The sequence below is a fragment of the Nicotiana tabacum genome, chromosome 2, assembly GCF_000715075.1.
Source record: "Nicotiana tabacum cultivar K326 chromosome 2, ASM71507v2, whole genome shotgun sequence".
NCBI lineage: Eukaryota > Viridiplantae > Streptophyta > Magnoliopsida > Solanales > Solanaceae > Nicotiana > Nicotiana tabacum.
In genome coordinates this window covers 76186516-76202775 of record NC_134081.1, presented here as the reverse complement: position 1 = coordinate 76202775, position 16260 = coordinate 76186516, and the positions used below count along the sequence as shown (strand labels likewise).

General features: G+C 35.4%; 1 protein-coding gene across 1 annotated transcript; it reads left to right on the top strand.

The window, feature by feature from the left end:
* The first annotated feature begins 10822 nt into the window (after positions 1 to 10822).
* Positions 10823 to 15511, top strand: LOC107791676 (protein NOI4). The gene is made up of 3 exons (XM_016613776.2): positions 10823 to 10977; positions 12804 to 12986; positions 15315 to 15511. The coding sequence occupies exons 1-3, from the start codon at positions 10972 to 10974 to the stop codon at positions 15366 to 15368; spliced, it is 243 nt and encodes an 80-aa protein (XP_016469262.1). The 5' UTR covers positions 10823 to 10971; the 3' UTR covers positions 15369 to 15511.
* The last annotated feature ends 749 nt before the right edge of the window (positions 15512 to 16260 follow it).

Below are 16260 nucleotides of genomic sequence, written 5' to 3'. Positions count from 1 at the left end.
AGAATCTATGAATGGACATCTAAGGCTAAGGTTACGAAGTAAAGGAAGTTCATTACCGAGAGAAGTGGTGATCTCGTCTTGCTTGCTGGGAGAGAGGAAGCTTCCGGACCATCTTTTCTAGCCAGATAGCGAGCGATCACTCAACAATGAACACTAACTGAAAGCAGCCGGGAATGAGTACCTATCCCTTACGGGAATCGAACTCGTGTCTTCGACATGAAAATACGATATCCTAACCACTGGACGAAAGGGACAGCTCCGAGAATTGAAGTGGTTCGTTTTGTTTCTATACGCAATTCAAGATTTCGTTTGTCTTCATGTTGGCGATTTCTTATGTGAATTCGACGAGTCGTCCCCCCTTCTTACGGGTTCCCCCACCGACCTAGTGACACACCAACCACGCCCATTCTCTTTCTCCGATCATAAAGCCCCATGATCCCTTTATTTGTCTTTCATCCCCCTGAATAAGTAAGACCCCGCTCTTTCTAATTCAAAAAAAAACAGGGGCAAAACGCCCGTTTGACGTAGCGAAGGCCTATTCTACAGTAAGAAAAAAAGTACGTTGAGATTACGAAGTCACTTAGTCGAACTAGAAAACTATAAAGAAAGGGAGGCTAAGGTTACGAAGTAAGGTCAGCTGATTAAGGAAAGCTCAGGTTATGAAATCGCTTAGCCGTTGATTAATTTAAAAATAAAAGAAAAATGAAAGTAGTAGTGAGGCGTCGGTACGGAGTTGCGTCAGCTGTGGATATAGACTAGGCTAAGGGACGGACTTCATCTCTTCTATTTTCTTCACTTACACCTTACACTTCAGCTAAGTCTAACGAGGCTCAGGTACAGAGCCTTCCACTGTGGACCGAGATGACGCAAAGGTAGAACACCATGGAAACTTCGCTGACTTTATCATCAACCTTGATTTCGTTACGCTCAATAAGAACCCGGAATAGCGGAAATAGGTTCGTGTTCCGCTTCCAAAGTCAGTCGTCTTTGCCCCAAGTGTGAACTGCAGACAACTCTTCAGTGGTTCCATTCCTTCTTACTGTACTTCTGAGTCAACCCAACCCGAATGGGAAGAAGAGGGTCAGCCAAACTGCGGTTCACTTTGTACGTTTGCTGAGCAGACCACTCAGGCATTTTAGAAAAGGGAAGGGAACTTCTCACCCCGAGGGAGGCGGGAAGCAGTAGCTTCTAGAATGGAAGCTTCTCCTTTACCTTTTTAGAGCGTATCACTATTTTGAAATAAAAAAAAGGTTTATGGATGAAGTAATCGGAATGACAAGTGGTTACGGTTGCGGAAAACGGAGAAAGTCGGTTACCGTCGATTACCTTTTGAATCAAAGTAGCGATAAGCCGAGTATTACGACTATAGGGAGAGAAGCAAAGCTTCGTAGACAGCTTCGCCTCCTCCTCGCTTCTTTCCTGGCGACTAGCTTCTCAAGTGGGCGGCTTGGTAAGCAAACTATCTTCAGCATTGGTAAAATCCCTATCAATAATAGGCCAGAATGGTAGGGAAGGAGGCCCTCCCTACTTCAATGAAAATGGGGGAATCGCCGTTTCACAGCCGCTCCTCTATAACTACCTTTCGCCCAATATGATCACGAACAAAGACAGAGAATTGCGTAGATAGGAGGACGAAACGAACCCTTGTCCTGATCGGAACGATTGAAGAAAGAAAGAGAATGGTTGCTCCTTTCGCCCAGGGGACATCGTCGGAGAACAATGTCGGGGACAGGGTGAGAACCTTCCGTTGGTTACGCCCTTGTTGTGTCGGTTCTTCCATATTTAGATATGGAGATAGATCCATATAGAGATCTATATCTTTCTATCGATAAATAGATCTATTGAGAAATGGATATTGATATGGTTTCAAGATCTATGAACAAGAGAGATCCCTAAATATTCATTTGAGAAAATAGATGAATAGATAGGGTGAAGCCAGCTGAAGGAAGGTCGCGTTAGCGCTCCTTATTTCACTAGAGCAAGAAGGGAGAAAGTTGACTTTGAGAAAGAAGGGCTTCTATTTAGATTAGTTACTTAGTAAAAGATAAGTCAAGAAGCAATGGCGTAGCAACTGCACGAAGTTGCGCCTTAGCGCATCCATTCTCTTGCTCGTTGGCGCCCCCTACTCCTATTATTTATATTATAGTCATAAAGGCACTAAAGGAAATTTGACAACCTTACTAATAGAAAGGGGATGCGCTTAAGCATGCGAAGAAAGCTAGAAGAGCTTCTCTTATATTATAGAAAGGTTTGTAGAAAGGGGATTCTTCAAATATCCCATGTTGTAGGGGCTTCAAAGAAAGTTTGTAGTTTAGGGGTGCGCAGGTTTTCCAACCTATACAAGATAAGGGGCTAGCGCGCAATGGCTTTCTCTGATAGAGGCTCGCTTCTTTCAAGTTCAAGTTCCGCTTGCTGCTTCTTATTTTGATAGGAGTAAGTGCTTGCAGCTCACTCGCTGTCTACTAAATGAGCCTTCACTGCCCACCCGACCCATATATTTAATCTTAAGTAAAGTGAAGTCAAATCAATGAAGTGAACAACCCATCCTCTTTGTTTTAAGCTTTGCCAGGAAGCTTCTACTTCTTGAAGCTTTGTTTCCCCTAATTCCGAAACACAACAATAGACTTGCCACTATAGTATAGGAAAAAACTTCTCTTTGATAAGCGGTCATAGGGGAGTTCAGAAAGGATCTGATCGTAGATAGAGACTTCAACCTGTGCGGGGTAGGGGCGGATGTAGCCAAGTGGATCAAGGCAGTGGATTGTGAATCCATCACACGCGGGTTCAATCCCCGTCGTTCACCCATCAATAAATGGACTGTTTGTTTCGGAGACACAAGACAAACCTAGAAAGAATTTATTCTACAAGTCATCTCGAGGCTTTCAAACGCATCCAAGCAATTGGTATCCGATTGAAAGATAGAAAGCATAGATTCGCGTCGCCTACTTGCTGAAAGCAAAAATGGAATGACCGATCATGAATTCTATAACATTTTTAAGACCTCACTAATCAGCCAACCACCTTTTAATTCATAATGAATGAACCTCCGGATGAATAAAAAATATCCCCTCCCTTTTACTAAACCATGGGGAACCCCAAGTAGTTTACCGGACAAACTGAGTTGTTGTGATGATATCTTTCAACATCGGAATTCTTTCCATTTATCAGTCTCACCCAACAAGATACGACTCAACCAAACAAAATAAGCATCTATGGCTAACGTAAACCTTGTTTATTTCTTTTTCTTATCTTTGTTCCTAAAACTGTATGGTTCACCATCACTAAGACCCAGCACCTTAGGTGTAGGAATCCTCAACAACTTCCACATATATGGACATAGTAGCAAAGGAATGATGTGGCTCCTTATTTCTGCAGCTAGTGTGGGAGGCAGGTGGAGCAGCCTCTCTAAGAAGTTCATCTTATTTCTTCAGAGTTCATAAATCGTTCGGAGTTCATAAGAACGATTTATCATTGTTCACGTAGCAGATGGAATATAACAACTTAGCTATGCATCTTCTAGATGGTCTCATGTACATGGACCGGGTTGATTCGGTTTTTATCAAAACCAAACCAAACCAACTATATCGGTTTGGATTGGTTCGGTTTTGTCAGGTTTTTTGTTACTGAAATATTATTTTAATCTTACTTTGTTAAATTTTTGATAAATAAATATATGTTTAGTAAAAATATAAAAAATTGACAAACATATTATCTATTAAAATATTCTTATGAGAGAATTTTCTTAGTAACACATAATAGTTATTTTTTTAGTCGTCTGACAATAATGTTTTGTTGATGTACACTTTCAAGGTTAACCAAATTTAGTAATTAAACATAAAAATCAATATGATACCAAAATAATAATAATCACTTCACATTCGAAAAAGATATAAGAATTTAATAGATCTTAACATATGATATGAATATGGAAGAACAAAGAGATTGACGTATTTCAGTAACACTTGATGAGAAAGTGATCATACAATCCATTATTTAAGGTTAATAAATATGGAGCACTTCATATACTATTAAATATTATATCCCGCAAGAGAATTCCAAATGTTTCTAGATATTTTTTAAAGAAAATTCTATGCAAAATATTAAAAGTATATAAAAAATTTATATATTTATATGTCAGTTTAGTTTGGGTTTTTTTACTCAATACCAAACCAAATCAAACCAAACCTAGTCGGATTTTTTTAATCAGTTTGGTTTGACTTTTCGGTTTGGTGCGATTTTCTGGTTCGGTTTGTACACCCCTCTCATGTGTGCCTATTGTCATCTCGCAACCTCGCATTTGCAAAATTAATGGCACAAATAATTCGATTATGGGCACAATTCCTCGATAATCCAATTAAGCCTATTAGACTTGATAATGCTGCTGAGTTTTCATCCCAAGCATTTAATGATTATTGCTTATCAATTGGGATAAAGGTGGAATATCCTGTAGCTCATCTTCACACTCAAAATGGCCTTGTAGAGTCTTTGATTAAACGCCTGCAATTGATAGCAAGACCGTTACTCATGAAAATGAGGTTACCCACTTCTGTTTGGGGTCATGCTATTTTGCATGCAACAATGCTAGTTCGTCTCAGACCGACAAATTATCATAAATATTCCCCGATGTAATTAGGTTTGGGTCATGAACCTAATATATCCTATTTAAGAATTTTTGGGTACGCAGTATATGTGCCTATACCACAACCATATCGCACCAAGATGGGGTCCCCAAAGAAGGTTAGGAATATATATTGGGTTTGAATCGCCATCTATTATTCGCTACCTCGAAACATTAAAGAGAGATTTGTTCACTGCTCGATTTGCAGATTGTCGATTCGATGAGACATTTTTTCCAAAATTAGGGGGAGAAAATGGTGAAACCAAACGAGAAATTTTGTGAAAAAATCCATCATTGTCTCATCTTGATCCACATGCCTTTATTTGTAAAAAAGAGTTACAAAAGATTATCCATTTGTAAAAAATAGCAACTCAAATGCTAGATGCATTTACGGATCTGAAAAAGGATAACGAAATCACATATCCCTGCAGAGAATGTTTCAATCCGTATTGATGTCCCTGTTGGACAAGCTTCTAGTGTCATAGCTAATGAGTCAAAAGTACGCCTAAAGCATGGCAGACCATTGGGTTCTAAGGATCGAAATCCTAGAAAAATAAAAATAAATGATCAAGGTGACACTACGAATGAGTCTCATAAAGAAACCAATGATTTAACCAATCTTGAGATTCATAAAGAAATCAATGAGACTGAGACTCAAGAAAATAAGGAACTATCAATAAATCCAATCGATATTGAGACAGATTTGAATCGATTGAATATAGTGGTGGATTATGTCTTTGCATATAATGTTGCATCTAGCATTATGCAAGATAATAAGGATCTTGAACCTCAGTTTGTTGGAGAATGTCGACAAAGACGTGATTGGCCAAAATGGCAAAAAGCAATCCAATCTGACTTGGATTCACTTGTGAAACGTGAAGTTTTTGGGCATGTAGTCCAAGCACCTAATGGTGTTAAGTAGGGGTGTACATAGGTCGGGCTGGTTCGGATTTTTCAATTATCAAATCAAACCAATGATGTCGGGTTTTTAAATTTATAAATCAAACCAAACCAACAAAGTCGGGTTTTTCAATCTCGGTTTTTCTCGGGTTTTTTTCGGAGTTTTTTTCGGTAAAGTATTCATAGCATAAAATATGTAGCTTGTGCTCTAAATATTTCTTAAGTCCTAGTAAAATACAACTATATAATATATTTTTCAAGAAACTAACACAATAATATGAGAAAAGTCATATCATTATACTAAAATATTCAATAACAAAGATAAAATAATAAAATTACATAAAACAAATATTGCTAATTAATAAGCCATAATGAAAATTAACATAATCTAAAAATACTACATAGGTCATGCTAAAATAAGTATAGCTAATACGTACTAATATTAATTACATAACTAAGCACTAAAGAAAACGATAAACTAAGTTATGCATTTTTATTATAAACCAATGTAAAACTAAAATAATTATCCAGCACTATCGTCATTCCTAGTATTGAATTGAATTTCTTTTGTTCGCATTAGTATTGATTTGAACTTTGTTTGAGTTACTACGTTTATGAGCTTTAAAATTTATTTACCATTCAAGAATGTTAAGTTTAAACTTGAAATAATACGTTAAAAGATAAAACTATGAAAAAATTTTAAAAATATTTATAAATTACATTACAATAAATATTTATATATATAAAATATTTTTAAAAGTTATATAAATGTACTATCGGGTTGGTTTGGTTTTGCTTTGATTTTTTTTAGTTAAAACTAAATCAAACCAATTATGGTCGGGTTTTATTTTCCAATACCAAACCAAATCAAACCAAACCACATCGGATTTTTTTTTCGGTTTGACTCGGATTATCGGTTTGGTGCAGTTTATCGGTTTTCTTTGTATACCCCTAGTGCTAAGCTTGTTAGCTATAAATGGGTCTTTGTAAGTAAGAGAAATGAGAGAAATGAGGTACAAAGATATAATGCACGCCTTGTTGCACAAGGATTTTCACAAAGGCCTTGTGTCGATTATGAAGAGACATATTCACCTGTTATGGATGCAATAATATTTCGTTATCTCATTAGTTTTGCTGTCCATGAAAAGCTTGGCATGCATTTAATGGATGTGGTTACAACCTACCTTTATGGCACACTTGATAACGAAATATACATGAAAATTTTCGATGGATTTAAAATGCCTGATACACATAACTCAAAGTCCCGAAAAATATTTTCAATCAAATTGCAAAGCTCTTTGTATAGTCTAAAGCAATCAGGAAGAATGTGGTATAATCGCTTTAGTGAATATTTATTAAAGGAAGGTTATATAAATGATGCCATTTGTCCATGTGTTTTTATAAAAATAACATCGGAGTTTGTTGTACTTGACGTATATGTTGATGACATAAATCTTATTGGAACTCCTACAGAACTCCAAAAGGCAATTGATTATTTAAATAAGAAATTCGAGATAAAAGATCTCGGAAAGCAAAATTATGTCTCAGTTTGCAAATTGAACATTTGACAAACGAGATTTTTTTCATCAATCTGCCTACATAGGAAATGTATTGAAATAGTTTTACATGGATGGAGCACATCCATTAAGTACCCCGATAGTTGTTCGATCACTTGATGTGAATAAGGACCCGTTCCGACCTCAAGAAAAGAATGAAGAGCTTTTTGGTCCTGAAGTACCATATCTTAGTGCAATTGGTGCACTAATGTATCTTGCTAATACTACAAGGCCTTACATAACTTTTTCAGTTAATGTATTAGCAAGATATAGCTCTGCTCCTACAAGGAGACATTGGAATGGAATCAAACACATATTGGGGTATCTAAAAGGGACTACCGATATGGGCTTATTTTATGGCAATGATTGCAGTCCCGACCTTGTTGGTTATACTGATACTAGGTATTTATCGGACCCACACAGGGCTCAATCTCAAACAGGCTATGTGTTTACATGTGGAGGCACTGTCATATCTTGGCGATCGACTAAGCAATCAATCGTGGCTACTTCATCTAATCATGCGGAGATAATTGTTATTCATGAAGCAAATCGAGAATGTGTGTGGTTGAGGTCTATAATACATCTTATTCGTGAAAAATATGGTTTGAAGTGTGACAAATTATTCACAATTTTGTATGAAGATAATGCAACATGCATAGCCCAATTATAAAGAGAATTCATAAAAGGAAATAGGACAAAGCACATTTTACCAAAGTTATTTTTCGCACATGATCTTCAAAAGAATGGTGATATCAATGTGCAACAGATTCGTTCAAGTGATAATATGGCTGATTTGTTCATCAAATCTCTACCGACGTCAATCTTCAAAAAACTAGCGTACAAGATTGGGATGCGAAGGTTCAAAGATGTGAATTGATGCTCTTATTAGGGAGAGTTAATACGTGTTGTACTCTTTTTCCTTATAAGATTTAGTCCCATTGAGTTTTCCTTGCAAGGTTTTTAATGAGGCAATCAAAAGGCGTATTATTAAACATATGTACTCTTTTTCCTTCACTAGAACTTTTTCCTACTGGGTTTTTTTCTAGTAAGATTTTAACGAGGCACATTATCTACTAATGAACATTCGGGGAGAGGGGGTGTTATAAATAATATTAAGAGTGAATGTCCATGTACTATGAAATTACTTGAGAGCAAATTATGGCCAAGTGGCACGGCATTCAACAAGTGGCAAGGCCTTTCAACAAATGTCAAGACCTTCAAAAAGTGGCAAGGCCTTTCAACAAATGTCAAGACTTTTTAACAAGTGGCAAAGCCTTTTCAACAAATGTCAAAACTTTCAATAAGTGTCAAGACTTTGGACAAGTGGTCAAATCCTTTCACGCAAAAGTGCCTATAAATAGGCCCAAATTGAAGAAATCAATGAAGAAAAATTTATCAATTATCTCCCTCTAAATTCCTCTTGTTTTACCTTTTTTTTATTATTATTCCATAACACATATCATTTTATCTTTACTCTAACACTGTGGTTTGTGATTAGTACAAGCGATTTCTCTTGATTTTTTTACTTTTTTCCATAACATAGGTGCAAGGAGGTTTAACCAAATTTCCTTCTTCCGAAAATTCCACTATAAATAAAAATCCTGGCTCCACCCGAAGAGACACCGGTGAAGATCGAATCCGCGCTTATATTGTGATCTGCGGAAAAGTTTCACTTCTAAGCTATAAGCGTCGGTAAAATAACAGATTTTAACTATGGGTAAATTGATAGAAACAAATTAAAGTGTGGCGAGAGTTGCTTATGATACTACCAATTATTAAATCTAAAAATGATTTGTTAGTTGAGTAATGTTATGAACTAATACAGTTGTTGGAAATCGAATATATTAAGCAGGCAAATTATAGCAGTGGGGTTGGTAATTGCAGTTTTGATTCTGCTGATTTATGATCCATAGTTTAATTATGTGTATGTGTTTTTGCTCTACCAATCAAATAAAAGTATAATTAACGTAAAAGTCAAATAATAAGTGAGGGCTAATAATGGATATAATGGGAATATTGGAGAAAGCAAAGTCATTCAACACTCCAAATTAATAAATAAAAAACCATGATTTCCTTAATCCTTTTTTGCTTATGCGAATAAATCTTGTAAACACAAAAGTAAGACAAAGTAATAAGATCTCAAGTAATATATACTTAATGCTGCATGGGTCAAATTTGTTTCATCGACATCATATTAATTGTTGACCATGTTAAAATGGGGAGCTACAAGTAGATATATAATTGTATATTGGAAGAGAATTTTAATCACAATTCAAATTGTAAATGTGTAAAACTTTTAAGTAGTATTCTCATCTCATAAATGGTTGTCCAATTAGACTTGTCGTATCCAGTTTCAATTTAATTCATGAGATTAGCTATATGAATAAGTTGGATCCACTTTAACTCGAATATTGATATAGCCACCCTAGTCAATTGACATTCCTTTACTAAAAATATTGCAGTGCATATAGGTATTTTTTATTTATTATATATATATATATATTAAATGTTAAATTCTCTTGGCTATTTTATGTGTTTCTTCTTTATATTTTGACTCTTCTAATAAGTATCCCAACTGCTAAACTAGTCTGGTTGGACACAGTGGCAGATCCAGGATTTTGTGCAAGTGGGTTCAATCTTAGAAGTAGATAATTTTAGTAGTAAAATAGTAGTTGTCAAGTGGGTTCAAATAAAATATTTATACAAAATTTACACAACTTTAATCATAATTTATATATATATATATATAATATTATTTTTTAGTGAAGTGGGTTCAAATAAACCCGCTAGCCACCACGTGGGTCTGCCACTAGTTGGACACATCTCAACAAATTAGTGTTAAGAGGATTCACTAAAGTTAAATTATTTTGTGATTCAGTTGTCAAACTTTATATAGGCAAATTTATCTATTAGTACACAGAGGCGGAGCTGGAATTTTAAGTTTATGGGTTCGGAATTCTAATCGTTTTAAGTTATTGGGTTCTAAATTAATAATTTATATACATTTAATGAATTTTTTAAGACAAATATAAAGTTTGAATCAAAACTATTATGTTCGACCAAACCCGCTCGGAACACTCTAGCTCCGCCCAAGAGTGCACACAAGAAAGAAAAATGGAGACTATAGTAAGAATATCCATATATAGTGACGGTCTTACATTTTTAATGCAAAATTGACGCAGTTTGGGATGCAAATTGGTGTTTTCAAATTCACATGGGTTGGTCCACAAAAACTAAGCTACCTACACATTCCATTCCCTAACTTCTCTTTTATTCTCATCATAATAATAATATGATATAATTAATTTATATACATTGATAATATAATAAAATTTTTATATTATTAATATTAAAATCTCTGTCATAGTAATTTTATCTAATTAATATTATTAAATATTATTATTTGTAATTACTTCCAAATGACTTCATTGTGAAAGTAATTTTTATATCAAAGAGCATAAAAATTAGTAAAATTTAAACTCATACTTCTTTCGGTCCCTTTTAGTTGTCATATTTAAAGAAATATTAATTAAAAGAATAATTTGACTAAATTATTTTTATTTGTTCTTTAATCTGAATTTATTACGTACTCTTGCTTTTATTATATTTATTAGAGTAAGAGTAACGTAAAAAAAATTAATTAGTACTTTCTAGACTTTCTAAAATAATAATTATTTTAAATAATTATTTTTAGTCATCATGACTGAAAAGAACATGAGCGAATATAATATAATAATAGTATGTACCAATTTCCATATATATCTTCCATTCCCAAAATACACCTCAATACACCTAATACCAAATTGCATACTTTTAACATTTTCATACTCTCTCACAAAAATTCCTTCTCTCTCGCTCCGTTCCAGTGAAGAAATCGTCTTATTGTTTTTGGGATTCATGTCGGTATGTATATATATGCCCTAATTCGATATTTAAATCCTTTCGATTACTGGTTTCTTTTCACTTAATTTCATTTACAGTACGTTATATGATTATATGTATTGATTATTTATCTATACTTGTACAAGGCCTTTAGTTATGTTTGTTTTTATTTTATTGGGGTTTTATGTTAAATGGGTTTTCATTGATCGCTTCATCTGTTCTGAATTTACTCTTGAGGTTCTCTTTTTTTTTTGACTTTGATCGAAAATTTGACTTCCAAGCAGATCCTTTATAGTGTATGGTTTTGTTGCATTTTGATACTCTGCTGAGCTCGAAATTAATTTTTAATTCTCGTATGACTTTCGATGCTTAAGCCAAGTTAAAATCCCCCCGGTTCTTGGGGGACAGCTCAAGGGTCAATAGACCATACAACTGGAATGTAGTGTCATGAGCCAGTAGACGCAAAGAAACATCCATCTGCCTAGGCATTGGTGAGCAGAGTTACCCGGTATCTGTGCTGGTGGGAGGCAGCAGGTACCCCGTGGAGTAGTCGAGGCGTGCACAAGCTGGCGCTGACACCTCTATAAGTGCTACCCCCAAATGAATTGTGCCACTTTTAACTTTTTTAAGGGGCACTCTACTTTTTGCAAATTACTAAGCTCGTGGGAGGTAGCAGATACCCCGTGGATTAGTCGAGGTGTGCACAAGCTGGCACAAACACCTCTATAAGTGCTACCCCCAAATGAATTGTGCCACTTTAACTTTTTTAAGGGCACTCTACTTTTTGCAAATTACTAAGCTCAGTTGCTCATCCAAAACCTATGCCTAAGCATAATGGCGTTCCAAGTGGGAGTTCCTGTCTACTATTGCTAAGACCATATGGAGATATTCACATTTAGAATCTTTTGGATGCATTAATTAGATATACTACTTCCTACAATAGTAGTAAGTTTTTGCATTCAATGTTCAGTGTTTGATTTTGTTAAGTTGATTTGCTTGTTTTTTTATCCTCAACTTCTGAATAGCTTAAATTTAATGCTTGCAATGCCTCTTGTGTGGATTTCATAATAAATTTCTACTTTGTTCTCCTTTTAATTCTTAGATCTGCTATGGGCATGATTAATTGAGGGTCCAGTTGGAGTTAAGTTGAGTGGTTTCTAGAAAGGTAGTGGTTGCTATGTTGGTTTTGTTGTGACCATTAGGGCCTATGACCTTCCTGGAGATATTGAAGCCCTTTTATTGGTATTGAGGACTTCGTTCATATTGGTTTAAGAACATTCTAGAGGAAACATGCCAGCAATATCAGGGTACAATTACTGAAATCGGCTTTTATATGAAGTCTAGTTCATATAAGGAGAACGTAATTGACATTTGGTAGATGCATAATGTAGTTTGTTAAATGTTGGAAAACCTGATAATTTTGACTTCCGCATACTGGGGCATGGATTTCAAGCAGGTGTTATTTTTTTAAAATTCACAAGCTTTTGGGACCTCGACCACTTCCTTTTCTAGTTCGCATAACTATGAGCCTTCAGTGAGGTTAAAGGAATTTCAGAATTGTCCTTCAGGAATTACTTTGGACATGCTTCCTAATGCATCAACTTCAAATTGTCATGTTGTAGCTATTATGCTTTTGGAGAGTTTTCACCTTCTTCTCGTGTCCTTTGGTGATTGCGGAATGGAGTCAGAGATTTTCAGCAATATGGTTTTAACAAAATCGTGTGGCTTACTGATAATTTAGCTGCTTTCTCTGCAATTTTTTTTGTTCATATATTGTTCATGAGTATTTTTCTTTTTTGTCCAATTATTTATTTTTCCTGTTTGGCTTTCAATCTACCTTCGAGCAGGAGAAGGGTCGACCGTTGCCTAAGTTTGGTGAATGGGATGTCAATGATCCAGCGTCAGCAGAGGGATTTACTGTGATTTTCAACAAGGCCAGGGATGAGAAAAAAACTGGTGGCAAGCCAGAGTCACCTTCAAAGGCTGATGGTAACACAAAGCAAGGAGAAGAACAATTAAAGCCTCAAACTGTACGTTATTTCAATAGTTTTGGAAATGTGTAGATTCTATTACATATTTAACGTGAAATACATTAGCTGTGTGAATCTGCATCTTTACAGAGAATTTTTTCCATTCAGAGGATAATTCAACTACAAATAGGTGAAATCCCATCCCACTCTACTGCCCTCTCAAACAGTTGAAGGACTTAAGTTGGCCTAATTGATATATTATCTCCACCAACTAAGCCATCTCCGGCTATCTTGAGCTGTCTCATATGTTTAAAGTATTGTGGTTATGATTTAGTGAATTGTACGTGCAAGGTTTATCAAATAAAATTTCCATCACATGGTATAATTATCTTTTTAGAATAATTTGATTGATCAATGCAAAAGGTTGAGCTTAATTACTTGAAGATCCACAGCTATCTCTTGATACAATAGTTTGAAGCATGGTAGTAGGTTATTCACATACCCGTATGGGATAAACACTAAAGTGAAATCCACAGCTCATCTCTTGGGTCAAGAAATTGCACTGCCGCTCAAGCTTGTACTCTCAAAATTTAACTAAATTTCACCAAAAAATTGGATTTCTGTTGGGTAACACCCAGCCATGTGGGTCCCCTTCAATTTTGATGACCGGAGAAAGAGTAAAGATAAGCTAAGGTGGTGCAAATCTTATTGATTCGTCATACCATACAATTAATTATTTCACTTATTATTGCCTTCTCTTTAATCTAAGGTGACCTAATAAATTCAAAAATCCTTTTGCAGTTCTTAGAAGTAGGATTGAGAACTTCCCTCCAGTTGTGAGCATCTGTAGTTCTTGCTTGACTGTGGTCAGATCATATGTTCTGGTTATATTGGAAGGGTTCCTGGAGTTAAGTTTCTCTTTTTCTTTTTTGGGTAAAAGGGAAAGGTGTATTGAGCACAGATAATTAGGGAAACTAGTACTTGATCAAAAAGATTAGAGAAACTAGTATATACGAACCCATAATTACTTACTCTCAGCAAATTGTCAGGTCAAAACTTAACTCTAAGTGGAACTTTCCTTGTAAGCATAGGTTTAAAACCATGACTAGGGAGCTCATGTACTTGCTTTGCCATAATCAATTCCCTTCTAGCCAACGATAAAGTGCGAAAAAGGTTGTGAGGCAATATTTAAAGGCAAAATTAGGATCTTCTGGGATTCGCTGGGTGTATTGTAGGCTTTAAACACACCAAGACAACCATGAAGAGCAAACGTCTTATAGGGCTAATACTTTGATTGGTGGGGCTTTCATCCCGTGCATACCGTACGCATGGGTTGTCCGCCTTGTGTGTCACCAGAATGTCAAGTGTACACTTTACGACTTTGATTGTTCTTCTTGTATATACTAAAACATTAGCTTATATTTTCTTTTAAATGTTTGACTATAATTTTTATTAGTAATCTGTTTGCTCTATTGTTTAGAATTTGATGTCGTAGTATATTTCTTTTTACAGATAAGAAGGGTAGATTCTTTTTAACATTTATTGTTATGACGAGATGTTTATTTGCTTTTGTATATTCTTTAGTTTTGAATTTTATAAAATTCTAAATGTATTTTTCACAATATCAAAATAAAAAAGTTAAGGGGCCTACCCTGCCTTTGCCTCTAGTTTTAGAACATTGGATACAATGACCTAGCTTTCTTACCGGGGATGGTTGAGTTGTCCCCAATAGGAAAGTTGACAGGTTGAGACAAGAATTAACAACCTAGAGATCCGGGTTCTGAATTCGAGTTACAAAACTTACTGTGAGCCAATTTGCTTTAGCCTTGGTGGATAGGTTTACCAGCACCTATGCTTGTGGTCTGTAGCATGCTGCCCGATGAACTAGTCGAGATGCTCGCAAGCTTGCTCTGGTACTAGGGTCATCGAAAAAAGAGTGATATTCAGCCTTTTGATTTCTACTCTCTCATCTAAGTGAACTTTTATAGTTGCTATGAAGCAGTGGTAGAGCCACCTTAGTCCAATCACCGTGAATACACTGTGTAGTTAGGTAATTTTTTATTTATTTATGTATATACTATATGTTGAATCGCCTTGGCTTTTTCATGTGTTTAATTCTTTATATTTTGACTCGCCTTCGTGAAATTCTGGTTGTGCCACTGCTATGAAGTAGTTACTTAATATTGAAGGAAGGTGAGAGCAAGGGTAATTATGTTATTGCTTCTCAAAAAAGGGTAATTATTTTATTGTTGGAATGGTGTTTCTTTTCATACTTGTTATGGGGAAAAAGAAAATACTGCTCAGATTATTTGAGTAGTTGATCAGCTGTATTTTCTTTTCTTTTGTGTTTTTCTTAAATGAGTAAGAGTAGTTGACCTGCTTGGCTAGGTTTGGGAGAGCTGTCCTCTATTGTCAAACTTAGTCTTGGAATTGGCAGGCTAGATTCTTGTGTCTTTGCTAATGTGACTAGATGAGCCACGCCATGTACGTAGTACTAATCTGTAACTGCTTTCTGATGTAAATGTTGGACAAACTGGTCCAATGACCCATCTGATTTTCTTATAAATGCTACTTCTCTCATTAATCTTTGAAGCATTCCTATTTCTTAGAATTTCAACAATATGTTGTTTTGCAGAAGAAATGGTTTTGCTGTATGCAGAGCCCCCACGCAGAATCTTGACAAGGTTATCTGTAAAAGTTGAATATAGGATGCATATTCATAATGAACCCCGCAACTTCTTTTGGCTTGGTGCTGGAGACTGAGATGCCGCTTAAGTCCTTTTTGTCTTGTAAACTTGTGGTTATTGTGGGGACAAAATGTGAAAGACAAAATGTTTGATGTACCTATATGTTGTATCTTTTATTGTACCATTGGCAGACGAGCAGTCTGCTTGCTTTCATATACGTGTGGTGTGGTTTGTAAAGCACCTTTCAACCGTAAATTTTTTCTGTTAATTTCATCAGATTATTTGGTTTTCTTCTTTTCTTTGTTTGCCTGATAAGTAGAAAACGCTTAGAAAATCACAGAGGTTTGTTTGGACGAGAGGAGCTGCAATATAAATTATGATGATGCATGTTTGGTTTTTGTCAAGGGAAAATAGCAGTTTTGGTCCTTATATTATTTCTGTAAACGCATTTAACCTTCAATTAATTTAATGGTGCGGGTTTTGTCAAATTAGTAACTGAAGCTAATTTCCCACCAACATTAGCTTGTTAAGGGCAATTTAACTCTCATGTAATTCCATTTGCTAGAGTTCCTTTTCTGATTAAGTCCTTGAGATCCTTAAACAAAAGACAATTTGACAGCAATTGGAAAAATCTCCAATCATAGATT

Coding starts and splice junctions, on each gene's coding strand:
- LOC107791676 (XM_016613776.2), top strand. Junction 12,987..15,314: donor AACAATTAAAGCCTCAAACT/GTACGTTATTTC, acceptor CTGCTTGGCTAG/GTTTGGGAGAGCTGTCCTCT.